At 33.9% G+C, this 19,351-nt stretch overlaps 1 protein-coding gene across 13 annotated transcripts in view; it reads left to right on the top strand.

The window, feature by feature from the left end:
• Positions 1–19,351, top strand: part of SYNE1 (spectrin repeat containing nuclear envelope protein 1) — a 301,148-nt gene that overhangs the window by 85,226 nt on the left and 196,571 nt on the right. For 12 of the 13 annotated variants that reach the window (XM_035322952.1, XM_035322962.1, XM_035322953.1 and 9 more), the window contains 16 exons: positions 1,137–1,233; positions 2,672–2,874; positions 3,652–3,816; positions 5,274–5,426; positions 5,863–6,006; positions 6,431–6,604; positions 7,806–7,964; positions 9,861–10,025; positions 10,640–10,774; positions 11,615–11,773; positions 12,068–12,276; positions 13,042–13,150; positions 14,396–14,560; positions 16,127–16,294; positions 17,144–17,320; positions 18,301–18,441. In XM_035322952.1, the coding sequence (XP_035178843.1) occupies positions 1,137–1,233; positions 2,672–2,874; positions 3,652–3,816; positions 5,274–5,426; positions 5,863–6,006; positions 6,431–6,604; positions 7,806–7,964; positions 9,861–10,025; positions 10,640–10,774; positions 11,615–11,773; positions 12,068–12,276; positions 13,042–13,150; positions 14,396–14,560; positions 16,127–16,294; positions 17,144–17,320; positions 18,301–18,441 (2,523 nt within the window). The remainder of the gene's footprint in view (positions 1–1,136; positions 1,234–2,671; positions 2,875–3,651; positions 3,817–5,273; positions 5,427–5,862; positions 6,007–6,430; positions 6,605–7,805; positions 7,965–9,860; positions 10,026–10,639; positions 10,775–11,614; positions 11,774–12,067; positions 12,277–13,041; positions 13,151–14,395; positions 14,561–16,126; positions 16,295–17,143; positions 17,321–18,300; positions 18,442–19,351) is intronic. The other variant, XM_035322955.1, reaches the window with a different exon arrangement.

The raw sequence follows: 19,351 nt of genomic DNA, 5'->3' as shown, positions 1-19,351 counted from the left end.
TGCCTTAATGTGTAGATCTGTAACTAGAGACACAACAGGTAGTATAGGTTATAGAACCATTCAAAAACACTAGATAAGTACATTAGGTAAGGCAATGTAAAAGCCTTATAAAAAGTAATGCAAGATACAGTGTATCTTTGTATCAAAAGATACATTTGCACAACATAGATATATAATTATACAGAGCATTTAAATAAAGTGACTTTTCTGAAAGACACATTAAAAACAAAAAAAAAGTTGCCATTTGGCAGAAATAAAGAGGCATAACATTGTGACCAAAACATTTCCATATAAATTATTAATTGCTCTGTAACACATTACATATTGGAAACACCACTCACAAAGGAAAAGGACTGTTTTTCACTTTGGAAAAGTGTTTTGCACTTTGGAAAAGTGTTTTTTTTTTTTTTTTTTTTCATTTTGGAAACATATATTTCCTTAACTATATTTTTACCATTTTAAAAAAAGAAGGTAAAAGAAAACTGAAGAATCAGTCAAATGTATTTTAATTCTTGAACTGAAATCTGTCAGTAACCATTTTTAATGCTTAACTAGATTTGATTTTTGTAATAACCTTCTTATAGGGAGGAAATTTTTCATTAATTAAAATGATTCCACTCATTACATAATGTTTATTTGTTCACTTTCTGTATATAGAATATATAGAAAGGCTTGGGTTGGAAGGGACTTCAAAGACCATCTAGTTCCAACCCCCCTGCCATAGGCAGGGATACCACCCACAAGATCAGATTGCTCAGGGCCTCATCTAACCTGGTCTTGGGATAGAGTGTCCTCAGCCTCTCTGGGTAACCTGTTCTGGTGCCTCATCATCCTCCAAGTGAAATATTCCATGTAACATATGCTAGGACTTTCAGCAAGTGATCAACTAGCAGATTAACAAAGAACATATTAAATATTCTTTCCAAATGCAAAGTAAATAAACTGAAGTTTGACGGGATACTCTGCTGTACCATTAATTTTAAAAGATGAAATTTATATGCTATTTTATAAATGAATAGAGGAATAATGAAGTTAAAAGATGTCATTGCTGTCCTGGTGTGATTTCAGGGAACATATTTTTAATATCTATCTTTATTTTATCTGTTTTTTGTTTGTTTGTTTGTTTGTTTTTTCAGTCTGTTATTGAAAATAGTAAGTTTTTTGAGCAATATGAAGTTACATACCAGATCTTGAAAAGAGCAGCTGAAATGTATGCCAAAGCAAATGGCTCAGGTAAATGCCTATGTTTCTGTTGTTGTTGTGGGAATGCCATTTTAATCTCTTCAGACATAAATATCTTCTAAAAATATAGCTTAATATTTGTTTCTTTAATGCATAGAGCTGTATAGCGGCTGCAGTCCACCAGAGAGGCTACAGCCTCTACCAATTTTTCATTTTCTCTAGCGTGAGGCCAGCTGGTAGACAGTAGCCTGCCCTCCTGCTATTCAACTTTCTGAATGTCCAGAAGGGCATTGTCATGTTCAGAATTCCTAATGGGATAAGTTCATGGTCCATCCTGATTTATAGATTCTTTGAATATAGTAGATCTGAGCCCAGTAGTGTGCCAGAGAACCAATTATCAGTAGGGAAAATCACATTCTGGTGCCTGGGGACACTCCCTGGCAAGGCTTCATTTAATAGAAAAACACAGACAGAGAGCTGATCCCAAAGTTGTCACAGTAGCAAAAGTATCCCCTGATTTAAGAAGATTCTTCATCAACTGTGAAAAGTTATAAGTTAAAAGTTATAAGTTAAAAGTTATAAGTTAAAGTTACAAATGATAGCTCAAGTACGGGTGTACATGAGAAACAGGTGTAGCTGACTGAACCAATACCTCCTGTAATTTCTGAACAGCAGTGCTTGGTTCAGTGAGAATGTATGAAGGCAATATTTGACCTAGGTAGACATGATATCGCTTTAGTCTCTGCTGAGATAATAACACAGTAACATCTGTGGAAGACTGTTGCACCTGTTAAAATGGCTAGCATATTTGCAGAGAAAATTGATATCTTTGTTGTGAAATTTAAAATTGATGGTGATACTCAAATTTTACTGACAGGATATTCTTGCAAATAATAAAAATTAATAGATTTACTCAATAGTATGAAAAATCCAGTAGCAAATTCTGTGTATTCTGTGAAGTCTCAGGATTTGCATGGATTCTTTTTCTTATCTCTGTTTTTCCTTCTGGAATAAGGACATGTATCTTTCTTGCAGTGAAGAAAATATTAAAAAGTAAGTGGCAAAAATTAGCATTTTTTTTTAAAGATAGTAGTAGGAAGTTCCATTTCATTCAGTAGTTTTGTATAAAGGCATAATTTGTTTTTACATCACACATCTCTACTACTTTATTTTTAAATTAATTTTCTCTCTTGATTTCTTTTACTACAGATTAGAAATGAACATCACACTGAATATGCAGTGTTTCTATGCAAATATGGCACTCATTTTATGTACTTTCCTCTGTCTTTAATTCACATGGCTCATTTTTCAATAGTAATTTTGTACTAAAAATTGGGCTATCAACTGAGCATACGTGTATAAGCCTTCTGAAACAGCAGTTTTAGTAAAATATAATTCCCTGATGAGAATGGATAAGTGTAGAACAAAATTAAGCTTCACAGAAGCTTAATAATAAACTTAAATAATTGATTTCATTCCTGTATGTCAGCGGAAGAAGTTGAGAATGTGATGAAATTCATGAATGAAACAACAGCACAGTGGAGGAACCTCTCAGTAGAGGTGAGAAGTGTAAGAAGCATGCTGGAAGAAGTAATTGCTAATTGGGACAGATACAGCAGCACTGTGGCAGGTCTGCAAGCCTGGTTGGAGGATGCTGAAAAAATGCTTAATCAGCCTGAACATTCTAAAAAGGTATGAACTAATACCATCTCTATTTGTCTATTTTGTAGATTATGAAATATGGTATATACTTTTGCATTCCTTAGGTTGTTTTTTAAAATGTCATATGAGAGAGAGGTTCAGGCTGGAAATTTTAGTGGATTCATTGATAGATCCAAGGACTTGAGTAGTTTGCTACATCTTCTCATTCCTTCTTGACCTTTAATAAGGCTGACCAGGACACTTCTCCTGTCTCCTAATAAGGAGAACTGGACAGTGCCAGATTCAGTAGATTTAATTAGTTTTGGCTGTGCTCACAAAGGACAGTCTTGGCACAAAGCAAAGGCTGTGTTCTGCAACATATAGAAGATTCAAACTGCACATTTAGCTTACTAAAAAACAATGATTATTCACTGATACATCAGTAGAGAGTATCTGTACTCTTTACTGATCTCATCTTTGAGAATTTAAAACACTTTGTTGTTCTACTCTATCTTCAACAATTTTAAGCAGTATAAAAATTTTCGGTTGTATCAAAAATGCAATTGTATCAGAAATGTTTTTACATGTGAATAAGTTCTGACAAGTATAACTGTAAAGTTTCAGTGAACTAGTAGCAATTTTTAATATAGCAGGCTGTCTTCAAACAGTTCAAAATTATATTATGACATATCCAATATAAAGTGTTTTAGGAATGATTTTTCAAAATATTTTATCAAACCATTAATGGGTGGCTAACATTTAGTTTAATGGTTTAAGGTAAATGTTATTTGCAAAGGTTTAAGAATGTGCTTTTATTTTTTTCTTCAGGATTTTTTCCGGCACTTACCTCACTGGATCCAACAGCATACAGCCATGAATGATGCTGGTAATTTTCTGATTGAAACATGTGATGAGGCCATTTCCAGAGACCTTAAACAGCAACTTCTGTTACTAAATGGAAGATGGAGAGAGTTGTTTATGCAAGTTAAGCAAGTATGTGGTTTTGCTGTTGTTACATTTAAATGTTTACTTTGTAAATTCCATGCCAGCAAGACAGATTTGCCCCACTATCAGGACTATATAACAGCTTACTAATGTGCCTAAATTTTCATAGTCATTTAAATATGAAATTAAACCGTGCCAGTAGTTTACTGCTATTGGGGCGTTGGTCTTGTTTCTCTTTTGGGTTATAAAAATTTTTGTTTTTATTTTTAGACATTTTCAGCTGATATAGCCTTTATTTCTTCTTTACTGTCATAATACAGTGTTTGTTATTCATGCATAATTCTACTTTCTTTTAAGAAAATGATTGGTTTTACATGGCCATTGTTATTGCAAGCTCTTTAAAACTAAATAGGGAAAATGTAGAAAGTGCATATTTTTATTACCCTTTAATGGAAGTTGTGTTCAATCACTGTACTATAACCATAAGCAGGTGCAATGCAAATTAGTTAGCTAAATGTTTTTCCCTAATCAGTCAGACATTAGTTCCATCTCATGAACCAGGAGGTACTTAGAGCAAATTTAAAAACTAAAACTAAAAATACAAATCTGTCTCATGAAAGAGATTCAAATGTTTGGAAGATAAACGTTGTTTTTATGTTCTTATTAAAAGGCACAAGAGAAGATAAAATTATGCACAAGTGTTTCACACCTTTATAAACACAATATAAAATATTTTTACTTATTATCGATATACATCTAATGGTATTTTTCCCTTTCAGCAGCCTTCAATTGGCAGTTGCCTGTTTGAAGACATTGAATCTGCTTTTTTAATTGGCATGATTAGTTCCATTGCAGTCAAGTTAAATGGAAAAGCAGATTTTGAGTGCATAATTTTTTTATTGTAACTTTTCCAAACTAGAATGTTGTCAACTTTTATTTGTTAATAATGTTTAGGGTGATTCATTGTGGAGCTGTAATGCCCAGAGAAATGTTTCTTCTCTTACGTCTTTCACATACTGTCTGTGAAAGCATAGACTGTCCCCACTTCCATTATACAGTGCTTTCTTCCTTGTAACACTTCCTGTGTTCTCCCTTCTTCCAGCCAGCAGATTTTAGTGGACTTTCCCTTCTCTTTCAGCTTTGCTGGACTTTTTGTATTATTTCACGTTGCTGAACTTTCAAAATTGGCACTGTAGGTAATGAGAAATTAATAGAGAAATTGATTCTAGGTTAGAAACCAATGAGAGTTTGGAATTCTTGGAAAAATCCAAACCTTAAAAAAGGCTGAACTCTAATTTGAATGTTCTTCTTAGCATCAGCGCTGCTGAAAATAAATCAAACCCTTAGAATATTTTCCATTACTTCATAGTTTATTGAATGCAATTTTTCTAGAAAATAATTGCTCTGAAAACATGTTAATTTTCTCAAGTAATTATTTAGTAGCCATGTATGTCATTTGGATAAGTTTATTTCTTTCTTTTTACTTTACACTATTATTACACTAGTATGCTCGAGCAGATGAACTGGACAAAATGCGGAAGGAATACCTGGATGGTGTTGACAGCTTGACATCCTTTGTTGATGAAAGCAATAGAAAACTTTCAGCACCTGTAGAAGTGTCCTTCCTAGATGTCAAGACGTTTGTACAAGACTTAGAAGTAAGTGTCTTCCTTCCATTCTTTTCTTTCCCTTTTATAAAAGAGAGGCATGTAACTAATTCTGAGGATAAAGCATAGAATTATATTAGCATGCATTTCCATTATTACTCTTCTTCACTACTGTTAATTTTGTATAGTTTCTCCTATGGCTAATCTAAATCCTTGTATTCTATGGGTGATGTTTCTAGAGCACACTTCCAAAACACCGTCCATCTGGATATTTGTTTGTTTAGTTTCAAATCACATCTGGGTGAGCTGATCTGATACCCTTTGGCACATTTTGCATGCATTTGAATTACGATTCAAGCTTCACAAAGTCAGACAGGACAAAAATTGGAATGTAAATTGGAATGTATATCTCACATCACATAGGCTTGTATCTCCCATGAATGCATGAATACTGTTGTTGAAAAATTTCATGAAACTTTTGTTACAGAATATTAAACAGAAATTGCCTGCCATGGAAGCTCAATACAAAATGGTCACAAGAACAGCACAACTTGTTACAAAAGAAGTTTCCCAAGAGGAAGTACATGAAATGCTTGCAACTTTGACAAGGATCAAAGAGCAGATAAACAAGGTTGCAGAATACCTTTTTCTACTATACATGGTGTTAACTGCTGAACTAGTAACCAGTAAGCTGCATGAGAAGGGGAAAAAGAAATAAAAAAATGCAATATTTTTTGCAAGGAATATGCATTTGAGCAATATGCATTGCAAGGAATGCAATGCAAGGAATATGCATTTGAGCAAATGTAGGTCTGTAGTAACAATGGAGTGAATTAATGGTAGAGAAAATATTTCTTTCAGACCTTGAGACTACCATCTTTAAATTTATTTTATTTATTTATGTATTTATATATTTATTTTTAAAGTAATGCAGTACTGGGATTGATCTTAAAAGAGACAGTTACCAACTATATAAATTTACGTGTAAATGAAGCTACTGTTTATTGAATTTTATTACCTCCTTAATAATTATTTTTCTTTACAATGACCAAAAGGTTAAAGAGTATTCCTGTGCCCTGCTCTATGAAAGTCAGCATCTGCTGTCTCCACTGGAAGAACTGGAGAAACAAATAACAAATTTTTATGAATCTCTTGAAAAAGTCAATGAAATAATTTCTATTCAAGATCCTGAAACACAGCCTACAACACTTCTTAAACAAAAAGCTCAAGTAAGTTTATAAAACAACTTGCTTTAAAACAGGATTTGCTTCCTCTATTTCATTTTCTATATGTACAATTCAATTACTAAGATTTTTAATTTTAATTTGGTCAGCTGCCCAAATGTTTCTTCATATTCAGGCAATAAACATAACCTATCCTAAAGTCAGCTAGGCATAAACATACAATGATTGAAAACTATGTTCCCCCACTAGAACCCATGGTTTCTCAATGCAAGATGCAAATATGAGACCTTTGTTGTAGAAATAGGACTGAAATGTTAGAAATGTAAATATCATATATATATATGTATATTATATATATTATATATTCTATCATATATTAAATAATATATGATTTGTAATATATGTTATATAACATTATATTATATATATTATATAATGTATAATATTGTATATACTATGTATTATATGTTTACATTAGTGTGCTTTATGTATGTATATACATAAAAAATACTTAAGCCTGCAATGTGGAGAGATTGGCATAAGTCAACGAGAAAACTGGAAAAGTCTTCTTTTCCAGTGATTTCAAGCTTTGGTTGTACTTGGGTAAAATAAATGACCTAGTGAGCCTGACTGTTCAATCACAAGAGTCCTCTTCGGCACATGAACACAATGTAAGTCATGAGTCCAGTCTGCTGGCTAAGACGCAGTCTGAGTACTCTTTTCCTCTTTCCTGATGTTGCCCAGACTCAGAATGTCACCATAAAATTTCATGTTTCTTCTGCAGTTTTTTGGCATCAAGTAAGTGAAATCTTCTCATTTATATTAAGGCTGCTGACAGGAAAGGTTAATTTGTTGAAAGACAAGATCAGTCTGCTATTTAGAGTCATCATTCTGATGTCTATTTTCACTGCAAAATTAGAATTGTAATTTACAGACATCACATAAAATTAAGTCACAGATTTATGGACTGACCTGTATTCTACAAAGCTATGCAAATGGTTTTGGCACGTCTATGCTTTTTGTTGTTGTTTGTTTTATTTTGTTTTGTTTGTTTATTTTACATATACCTAGAACTCTGTTTTTCATTCCGTCTAACATTTTCTGTATGCTGTTTTTTGTTTGCTCTTTTTTGTGGTGCTTTGACCTTGTCCCTTCTATTCTTGTTGTTAAAAAACATCTTGTTATTTTGCGAAACTTTTCTCTCCTTTATTCCTGGCCAGGGTGGATATATGTTTCTTTCTTTCAGGATTTGGTAGCTTATCAAGAAAACTGCAAGAAAGCTTTGTCCCTCATTGAGAGAAATAGTCAGAGTATCCTGCAGTGTGTGGCTTCTAGTGAAGCGTTGCAGCATTTTCATCAGTCAACATTTCAGAAGAAAGTCACACAAGTTCAGATTACTTTTCAGGTACTTATGTAACACCTTGGTGCGTATTTTTGAAATCTTCTTCATATGCAGCTGATTCATCCTGCCATATCTCCATTTAATTGCTGTGTAGCTCTGTAGGTAACAAGTGGTCAGGGGAATAAGGGTCATCTTCTCCATGCAGTTAGTCAAAGGTCAGCCTGCCTCGGGCCTCTTGAGAAACCTGGGATTTAAGGAGTATTTTCACATCTCAAGCTCCTTTGAAACAAGCAATTGAGAATCCACCCACTAGCTCTGAACCATTTTTTTGTTTCTCCTGACTTTCTTATCTTGACTAATTATTTACTCCTATATTCCCACTCATTCACTTTCACATAAAGCATGGAATACAGAAAGATTTGCAATTGCTGCTGTTGGTCTGGGGCTTTGTATTTCATCAGAAAATGCAGTGGATCCTGAAGATAAAATCAGAATTTGTATTTGTTAATGTAAAAATGCACTTAGGGCTAGAATCCACTTTAGCTTTAGAATTCTTATTAGAATTATTAGAACACTATTATTAGAATTATTAGAACATTACTATGTTATTAGTAATATTTATATTTTCAGGGCTACTTAGCCCCAGTCTGTCATGAACTCAAACATTTTCTTGGGTGAAGTTCTCCAGATGATGGGTGCTATTAGATTTATTTTCAGGCAATTAATGTTGTAATTGTTGTAATGTATTGTTGTGTAAGGCTATCTAAAGTGAATTTCAAGCTGCAGACAATCATCTGTCAGTAAAGAGTTGCACCTGAGAGGTGGATTTCAAAATTTATATTGTATTTTGTTGCTTCTACTTAAAGATCTGTAGTTTACGATTTATCATTTAGAAATCATCTATTTAAGTTATGTTTATGTTTACAGAGGCAGATACAATTGTGTTGATAAATTTACCATGTTTAAACATTAATTATTCTCTTTCTATAAGGATGGACGGTGATTTATCTCTGGGCAAGAACATATTTATGGATCTGGAAATTTGCCTTTTCTCGTGTAAAGACTACATTCCTATATGATATTATTTTACACAACTTTATCTGGAACCTTTAAAAAGGCTTAGCAAGATGTTTAAATTGAAAACTACATATTTGATTAGATCATTGGGTAAAACCACTGTAATTCCTTTACACTGGGGTTATTAATCAGTGAGGATAGTAAAGTTTGTGGTTAGTACAAATTGTTGGAATTACCTTGGTGCAGCTGAACTGGTGAACTGTTCATTTGTCCTGTTAACATTTATTATTTATGGATTATAACTGCTGGATAATGTAGTGCACCAGGACAGAATGCAAGGCAGAATAATAAAAAGTGTGACTACGGTTTCAAAACAACAGTATAAACTAAGCAACAAAAAATGTCTCTTTTAAGCAGCCTTTTACATGGTTTGACATGTGTCCTACTGGAGTGATTATTATTCAAACCTCCAGGTCAGATCTGTAGCATGGAACTGGTTGGATCCATAGGTTAAACCATGTTTATGTGTTTATCCCCTTCTATCGCATACCCTCATTTTTTAATCAGGGGTTGGTGCGGAAGCTGGTAGTCTGATAAAGGGAGAAATACATTAAAACAAATCAACCGCTGTTTTACATTTGAAAGCAGTCTTTGGGAAATAAATGTTAGCCAAATGGCTTAGGCATTCTGAAAGTATCACAGACATTCGTATTGAATAACTATACATTTTTAATTGAACCGAGGATGACATTAGGGTGAGTCTTTGTATAGGTATTAAAAACTGGGAAAATGGGAACATGAAAGGGAGAAGAGGACCAGCCATGAATGAAATGTATTTGACAGAGTGACACCAATCAAATGCATTTTAGGTAAGATTATGGTAAAAGGGTAAATAAAAAGCTGTGAAAAAGTGCCAATTAATTTTGTTTGTTTATACCTCAGAATATGGTCAGGAAAGCTGGTGAGTGGAGAAAAAACATAGAAGCAAATAGCCGTTTGATGAAGAAATTTGAGGAGTCTAGAGCAGAACTGGAGAAAGTTATACAGATTGCCAATTGTTGCTTAAAAGAAAAAGGAAATCCTGAAGAACTTCTCAGGAAGCATAGTGTGAGTACATTCTCTAATTTTCCTTATGGAAATCTTTAAGTGCATGACATACAAGTGAAAAACCTGTTTAATTTTTAAATTGACATAGATTTCTTCCATATTTTGAAGTGATATGGACCTGGTCAATGTCAAGATTGGAAATATATATATACATATATATATGTATATGTGTATATATATATATTCACCTCTTATTGGTGAATGTAAGCAACCAGAAAGTGCAGAGAGAAGAACCCCTTAGACATGAAGGTTGGTTTTGCCTATAGAACTGTTTGGAGAGAGAGCATTATTCTGTGTTTCGACAGGCTCACACATCCACTGCTGAGTTGTCAGATGAATATTTGTTTGTGTATTATAACGATTACTTACACATGTGGCTTTAAAAACTATTCTAGTTAAAATACCATATCAATATACTGTCTGGATGCCCCAGAATAAATTAATTTGCTGGACTATAAATAGATAAAGTTTTCCTTAGTTCAAACTCTACTTCTTCAATGCAACAGATGTGACATTGAAACTTACAGTGTATGTTAAGGAACATCATGCTAGCAGATTATCATATCAATAACCAGGTTTGTCATCTGACTTTTCACCCTTCACTTCAAACTCAGGAATTCTTTAACCAGTTGGATCAGAGAGTCCTAAATGCCTTCCTGAAAGCTTGCGATGAACTTACTGACATCCTTCCTGAACAAGAGCAACACAGCCTGCAGGAAGCTGTGAGGAAACTCCATAGGCAGTGGAAGGTTAGTGACATTGAATGATTTCTCTGGACATTCTAAGTCTGAACTTGGGAAATTTTCTGCATGACCTATATGCTGAATATAGGTTACAATAAATAAAAAAATAAAATAGTTGTATTCTTTGACTTCTTGTACAGTTGGAGAAAAATCTGTATTTTACTACACTAGATACACCTACACCTACAAATACCCTCCTGAAAAAGCACTGATAATTTAAGAGGTCAAAATTCAGGAAATGAGAGAAAACAATTATGAAACCTTAATTTCTTCCCCTGTGTACAGGCATAATGATACCTGTGTTAACATTTGTTGAGCGTAACTACTAGCTTTTCTTACTTTATGCTGATGTTGGATGACTGCAATTACTTTCCCAACCTTAGGAAAGCAAATTTGCAAGAAAGACTATCAATTTACATTGAGTCTTCTGCCAAAATCTCTGAATAAACATTGCTCATAGGCTGTAGAATTTTTGCCTGTTACAACATGTTGCAGGTTGGAGTGAAGAATGAGTGGTTTCTCACTGGCACACAAACAGGAACCTCTAAAAGCAGGTGTGAATATAGGTTCACTATTATTTTTTATTATTTTTAAACAGGAAGTACTTGGTATATCTGGTCAAGATCCAAGATATCTCTGAGACGTGTCTTATAAATACATATTCTGTATCCCACAAGCATATGTCTTTATCATCTTTCTAAGAGACATCCTAGATCTAAAATATCTTAGACACCTTGTTTTCTATATTAGGAGTTGTTAGATAATTTATTTGCAATTACTTCACACTGAGGGAATGTGTGTATTGTTTTATTTCTGTGCTTGTTTATTGCCCCTGTGGGAATATAGGATCTTCAAACAGAAGCTCCATATCATTTGATTCATTTGAAGATTGAAGTGCAGAAAAACAAGCTTCTGGTCACGGTGGAGGAGTGCAAAGCTGAACTAGCTCGTCAGAACAAGGTGCTAACCAGAGAAGGCAAAGAAAGGATGATCGAGGAGCACATGGTATGAACTGTACGCCACCAAGTGGGCATGTATAGAAATACATCTGAATATAAATGATAGACACATCTGACTAACTCAAGCCACCAAATACTGCGCACAACTGAATCAGTTCAATGCTTTGGACCTTTAATAAAATAAATAAATAAGTAAAATCATTTGGAATCGATCCTTTCATGGTAATACCTAGAAGCTTAGTAGGAGCATGTATGACCAGTTTACAGCAAAGATATAGACATGCTTTGTGATTTATGTCAAGTATATTATTATTGAATTTTATGCTTTGTCTCCCATCAGCTGTTCTTCGGTGACAAGGGATCTTACCATCTGTGTGAGAAGAGACTACAACGGATTGAGGAACTCTGCCAAAAACTTCCAGTTTCTGATCCAGTGAGGGCTACATTGGAAAGTAGCCAACGAATCCTGAAGGAATTGAAATCCCAGATAGACAGCACATATGCAAAACTAACAGAGCACTCAGACACCTGGAAGGGCTATAAGAACAGGTGTCAGCCCAGTTCCTAGGGGGGTCTGGTAGTGCATTGTGTGATCACTCCTTGAAATGTCATTACAGATCAGTACCATGTAAAGAATGCTAAATACTGTGTTCTTGACTTCAAGCTAACTATAACTATATGTAGTGATCCCACAGACAGTAGTGGGGTTTTGAGGGTTTTATAATTATTAGCTTAAATTTAAGAGGTTACCATTTAATGGTAGTAATCATTGTCCATTTTCCTTGCTTTGCATTATCACAGAATCACGGAATATTTTGGATTGGAAAGGACCTTAAAAATCATATAATTCCATCCCCCCTGCCATGGGCAGGGACACCTCCCACTAGATCATGTTGCTCAAAGCCCCATCCAACCTGGCCTTGAACACTTCCAGTGATGGGGCATTCTCTGGGCAACCTGTTCCAGTACCTCACCACACTCTGAGTAAAGTACTTCTTTCTAATGTCTAATCTAAATCTACATTCTTTCAGTTTAAAACTATTACCTCTAGTCCTATTGCTACACTTTTTGATGAAGAGTCCATCTCCAGCTTTCCTCTAGGTGCCCTTTAGGTACTGGAAGGCTGCTATAAGGTCTCCCTGGAGCCTTCTCTGCTCCAAGCTGAACAACCTCAACTCCCTCAGCTTGTTTTCATAGGAGAGGTGCTCCAGCCTGTCATCCTCATGGCCCTCCTCTGGACTCGTTCAATAGGTCCATGTCCTTCTTATATTGGGGACCCCAGAGCTGAACGCATTATGTGATGTTTTATTTCAGATTTTCTGAATTGGCAAATTGGATTTCATCAACAGAAAGAGAACTAAAGAAGATAAAGGAAAGTGTCAATGATACTGCCAAATATGAGCAGTTTAAATCATCTGTGGGGGTGAGCCCTTGGTTATATTCTAACTAAACTACACTCATTGATATTGGGTCTCTGAATAAAACTGTTCTCTGAAATATTGCAATTGTTTTAGTGTGGAAACCATGGATAAAGTTCTACTGATTCTTAGAATTCTTAAAAATATTCCCAGGACAAAATTCAATGTGCAACAAATCATGGCATAAGTTCCTAATTCTAGAAATTTGGAGAATGCCAGGTCTCTTTACCAGTATATTCAGACCATCCAAAATATAGAAGCAAGTACACTAAGTACCTGCCCCTCATTCTGCTGCATGTACAGTTAAAAGTGCGGTACAAAGAAAAGCCAAAATTTCTGGACTGGGTATTTTTGAAGGATCAAGTTATTGCCCTACATTTACAGAACATTTAGGGAAAACTTCTATAATAAAACTTTTCTTCTACAATAGTGTAACAAGGGAGGCAGAGATAGTCTACCATTCCCTTTTGCATTGGTGAATGGTAAGAGAAATAGTAGGACAGTTTAAGGTTCAGTCCTTCTAGTCCTTCAAAACTACCTTAACCTTTTTTTTTTTTTTTTCTCCACATGTTAGAAGTTAAAATAGGAATATCACATAACATAAAACTTCATGTGAAAGTCATGAACAGTTTGTAAAGGCCAGCTGTGCAGAGAAATAAAATTAGGGTGACCTTGATAAAGCAGAAAGACTGTTAGTTAAATGGGTGCTTCTGCTCCAGAGAGTCTAATTTATTCATGTAGTTTACCTGCTGACAGCTTCTTACCAGCATTGATACAAAGACATGAAATAACTACTAGATGAAAAGATTGAAAAATATATATATTAAAATTGAAGAAGAAATACATAGAACCTTATATCATATAGTGTTTAAGTTTGAGAAAGTTAGCATTTAAGATTTAAATTGTAACTAAAAAATTTGGTCAATATATGAAAAATATATATGTGATATCAACTATCTATCCATCATCTATAGGTAAAAATGCTACTTTGTGAGGAAAAATAATCTATTACTATTTTATAGAAGGTAGTTCTGTAAAGTCTGTGGAGCAAATGCAAAAAACTAACCACTGATTGGAACAGAATTAGATAGAGTTTGTGAGCAGAAAAAAAAAATATATATGTTTCTAGTGTTTCAAGATAAGAACAAAAATAGTATGTTTATACCACTAATCTTTGAACTGATGCCATGAATAGCACTCATTAATATATTTTATTTACTTGAAGAAAATATATTTTGATTCTTCCATAGGAAATCAGGCAGCATATTAACAAGCAAGGAGAAAATCACAGCTGGCTGAAATCTAGACTTGCTGTTCTGACATCGATATGTACTGATATGGAGGCCAAAAAGACAGAGGATGAACTATGTAAACTTTCCAGTGACTTCAAGGGACTCCTGGATTTGCTGGCTGAGGTACAGAATGAGGGACAGAAGAAATCTCCATTTACAGTGTCATATGAAATTACATCAATCATGGCTTCACAAGTTTCCTCCTATATATATACATATATGTCCTGCTATAAATATATATGTTAATTAAACTGCAAACATTCAGCAATTAAAAAAACCAAAACAAAACATCTGTACTCTCTGGGTAGCAAAACTGTGAGACAAGCAGACAAAAGATACTAACAGTATTATAATAGATTTATAATAGATCCTTTTTTATTTTTTGGTCAGAACTGGAATGTGTCCAAGTAAATAAAATATTTATAGAATCAAAATGTCAGTATTTTTAGAGGCAAAAAATAGTTTTCTAAAATTAGTTCTTAATTAACATTGGGAAAATCTGTCGACTGTTGGATATACTTGTTTTTAATCTTAATTTGTGTATCTTTTATACTGAAATAATAAAGGAAATACTGTGAGGTGTTTTCAAATCATTTAGATGTCAAGCATGCATGGAATTTGCAGAAAAAGGTGGCAAATATCTGAGGTCTGAATGGTAATGAGATATTGGAAGTGCTGAAATCATGGGAATTTTCTAGTTAATAAGAAGTAAAACTTCACTGAACCCATGAGGTCTGTGGGATCTTAGAGATCTTACCGCTTCACAGCTTTTACAGTAAAAAGAAAGATTAGGAGAAACTTGGTACCTTCTACACTTAGAAGTCAGAATATACCAATTTGAAAAATAATTCAGTATAGAAAAAGGTTTCAAATTTCACTGTTAATGTCAATCCTTGTTGAGACCTCATAAGTGTTCAAAATGTGTAAAAGTTCCATGTATTTAATCATTTTTTTTCTGAATTTCCATCATGAGAAAAGTATGTTTGGAAAGCTGGGGAGAACCAATGTTATGATTTCCAAGTGATTTTATATATAATAAGATACCTTATTATATATATATACACATATATATATATAAATTAAAGTACTTTTGCTTTTTGTTTCCTCCAAAAGTCAGAGCCAAGGGGAGCACAAGCTCATGAAGCTACAACAAGAAATTGAGAAATATAATCTAAACTTGTTTTGAATCTAAAATTGCAACAGAACAAATATCCCAAGTTGGAACAGGTCAACAATGACCATAGAGTCCAACCCCTGGTTCTACACAGGGATACCTAAAAATTAAGCTGTATGTCTAAGAGTGTTTGTTCAAACTTCACCTGAACTGCAAGATTGGTATCATGACCACTGCCCTGAGGAGCCTATTTCAGTGCCTAGCACTCTCTCTCTATTTAGACAGCTATCCACTTTAAGTCAATGTAGTAGGGAGTATGTCTAAACAAGACAAAGCTCTCTACAGACACATTTTAAGGCTACAATCACTTACCAATGTAAAGTTAAAGGTGCACACTAAAAATCCTAGAGATATAAAAATTTAGACAAATTGGTCTTTACAATTTTTTAAGACAATATTGTAAGTCTTTTGTAAAACAATCTGTTTTTTGCAAAAAGTATTCAGCATATATACATGTCCTTACAATATAGATTTGTCTTTTAACATGAAATATATAAAGTTATCATTAATCGTAGATTGAAAAGGCATTAGGCACTCTTGGAGACTGTGTTCAGTACAAAGAAGAAGTTAAAAGCGCAATTGAAGAGTTAATCAACAACTCTAAAGAAGCCCAAGCAGAGGCTGAAAAGATCCTGGATACTGAAAGTTTATTACAAGCTCAGCAACTACTCTTTCATCATCAGGTAAGGCAATTTCTCCATATATGTCCATATTTTTTTTTTTTCTTTAAGGCAGAAGGTATGTAATTACTGAACTATGTTATGTCCAGTAGCATAGCTCTCTCAAAGCTTGCAAGAGTCATAACCAGGCACTATGATGTCTTGCCTCTATTTTATCCAAACTCTTTGGTGTTTTAAAAGCTGTTGTATGTGATAAGGTTCATATTGTTCTTTCAATACTCTGCAATCCTTACTCATCATAGGATAGGTAGTAGGAACAGTTAACTCCTTGAGTTCTCACACTTTTCTATCTCTTTTGGTATAAAGTCTGGTATGTAGAAAAATACTTCGACAAAGACCAGAGTAGAATTAACTGGGCAACTGTCAGCTTGCATAGCAAGGCTGGTAATGGGTCGGGCATGTTAGGAAAGGGGATATAGTCTTAGGAGTTTCTGATAGTGCTATAAAGCAAGCTGGTATACTGCTTTAATCAATCCAAGGCTCCAACCTGTTCTTCAAAGAATACAGAGCAGAAACAGATACTTCAAGGCACTCATGAGGAATGCATGCACCTTTGGGTACTGCTGCAGTTGCTCGACTCTTGCAGTTTCTTCTAAAACATTTCTTTGGATGAATGGCCATATATTTTCAATCTCCCTCTTCTATTTCTATGACACAGGAGTTGTATACACCTTTTGGAATTCCTGTCATATACTCTATGAGTATATGTGACTCAAGTAATACTTGCACAGTTTATTTCTCTGTTTAACTAATTTCAGTGCATACCCATTGCAAACTATAGAATACGGTTTCAGTGTGCCATTTTCCCAAATGAGCTAAAAAGTCTAATCGTTCCTGGATGAATCCTTCCAGCAAAGGACTAGGAGACTCCGTGCAAAGAGACAAGATGTGCAACAGCAGATTTTCCAAGCTAAACAGCTGCAGATTGAAGGTGGACTGCCAAGCACAATGCAAGAGGATTTACTAAAGTTGGAAGGAACACTGGAGAACATGCAGCAGACTATGGAGAAACGTGAAGAGCAATTGCAGGTGGGTCCTTGCAAGTAGAAATAAAAATATATGCTTTATTCTTCCCCATTTTTTATTAGTAAGAAAAAATATTTTATATAAAAAGTCAGAACTTTCATTCTCACCTCTGCATCTTGATCCTTGAGGTTTTTATGATCAGTGCCTGCATCAAAGCTTATTGAAGCTGCTAGATACTTCTAAATAAAGAACTAGCATTTTATTTGGAAATGTTTAAAAGTCCCAACTTTTCAATTACAATATAGTTTAAGTGAATTATTTTTTGGATGGGCTAATTATCACCCCTGGTTATTAAAGATGACATGGATCTTTATTTGAGAGTACTAAGGCAGAATGATAGAGTAATAATACCAATGTTGTGCAAGTATAAGCCTCACAACTACTGTGTGGAATACTTGCTATCATCCTAAATCTAGAGAAAGAAATAGAAAATCACAGCAAAATCAAGTGGAATACTTTAGGCTGTATAACCAATCACTGACTGAAAAATAACATGATCAACAGAGACCAAATAACTTCTTAAAGTAACATTTTATTATCAAAACCATTTTTTTCTAAAGAATCCTATATACGAAACCTTAAGTTTACTTTGCTTTACTTCAGAATCAATAAAATATTTGTTACTTATTTTATCATAATTGTTTTGTCACAATCCTTGTGACTGCTAATAAAATGCTAATCAATAAAACTTTGGTCAAAATTTAATACAATCAAAACGAAACAGATTCTTATGTCCAAGTAAAGGTTTTATTTCATAAAGTAAGAGTAGGTGGCATTTCAAGAGTAGGTGGCATTTCAGGAGTGGGTGGCATTTCAGGAGAAATTATTTTATATTAGATGTTTCTGTTTTGCTTTGTTTTTCTTTTTAATTTTTCTGTAGTTTGAAATAAAATTCTTTTTTATTATTATTTTTTTCTCTTCATTGTCCTTTCTGTCTTTGTGGTTTATTTGTTTTTCTTTTTGTTACTGTTTTCTTTTTGTAGGTCACAATAAATAAATGGGAGCAGTTTGAGAGGGACAAAGAAACAGTTGTAAAATACCTTAATCAAGCAAGCTCTGCACTTGAACGTATCTTAAATTTTAGCAGTTTAGAGAGCCTCTCTTCAGAACTGGATCAGACAAAGGTATTCACTGTGTGAGATCCAGGACCTGAAATATCTTTCTGTCTTTTTTGTTAACATGTTCTGAGCATATTGCATACAATATTTTATTGTTGATGCTGATGCAAATTGTGTATACAGTTTGGAGACTACATGAACTTCGGAGGTAAAATATTATTTCTTAAAAACAATGAAGAATTACTCAAAATCTGCATCTGAATGTATAAAATGATAAAATGGTAAAATTATTTTAAAGACTTCCCATTTTATGCTCAGTAATTGTCTATAACGGTAAGCTAAAGAGTATCAAGCTCTGGCAAGTCATCATTTGTAGTGTACTCCTTGGAAAAGTCATGTATGTGGCTTGTGGCAACTAACACTCTTCTAGCCCTGAGGAGACAAAAGAGAAAATTCCACTGTATGGAACCTATAAGCCATAACATGCCACTTGTCATTAATAAAAGAAAATTATTCCAGCCCATTTTATTTACTAATACAGAAGTAATATAAGTTTTCTTAGACTTTCCATAGTGCTGTGCTTTTCATGACATTTTTACCCTGTGGTGAACCTGATACCACATTATACCTACCCTGCTTATTCTCTGAATCCATTGTTCTGGAGCACATTTACTATGTATGGTAGAAAATAGCTACTAAACCAAGTGAAATTAAAAGCTACAAGATACTACAAAGTCATCTCTTTAAAGGGTAGTGTAATATTGAATATAGATGGTTACTGAAAGCATATAATATTTAAAAATTCATTTAAAACAAACAAACATGAAGAGCTATAGAATAAATTTCCATTAGTTAATACCTTTTGAACATACATAGTTTTCCTTTCCTAATTTCATTGGATACAGTTTGTTAACATTAATATATATTAAATGAAACATGAAAATAACTTTCTTGAGAGTTTTTTTCCATGTATTTA

Source organism: Oxyura jamaicensis, chromosome 3 (genome assembly GCF_011077185.1).
Source record: "Oxyura jamaicensis isolate SHBP4307 breed ruddy duck chromosome 3, BPBGC_Ojam_1.0, whole genome shotgun sequence".
Lineage (NCBI taxonomy): Eukaryota > Metazoa > Chordata > Aves > Anseriformes > Anatidae > Oxyura > Oxyura jamaicensis.
The sequence above is the reverse complement of the archived record's forward strand: the minus strand, read 5'-3'. Positions and strand labels throughout refer to the sequence as shown.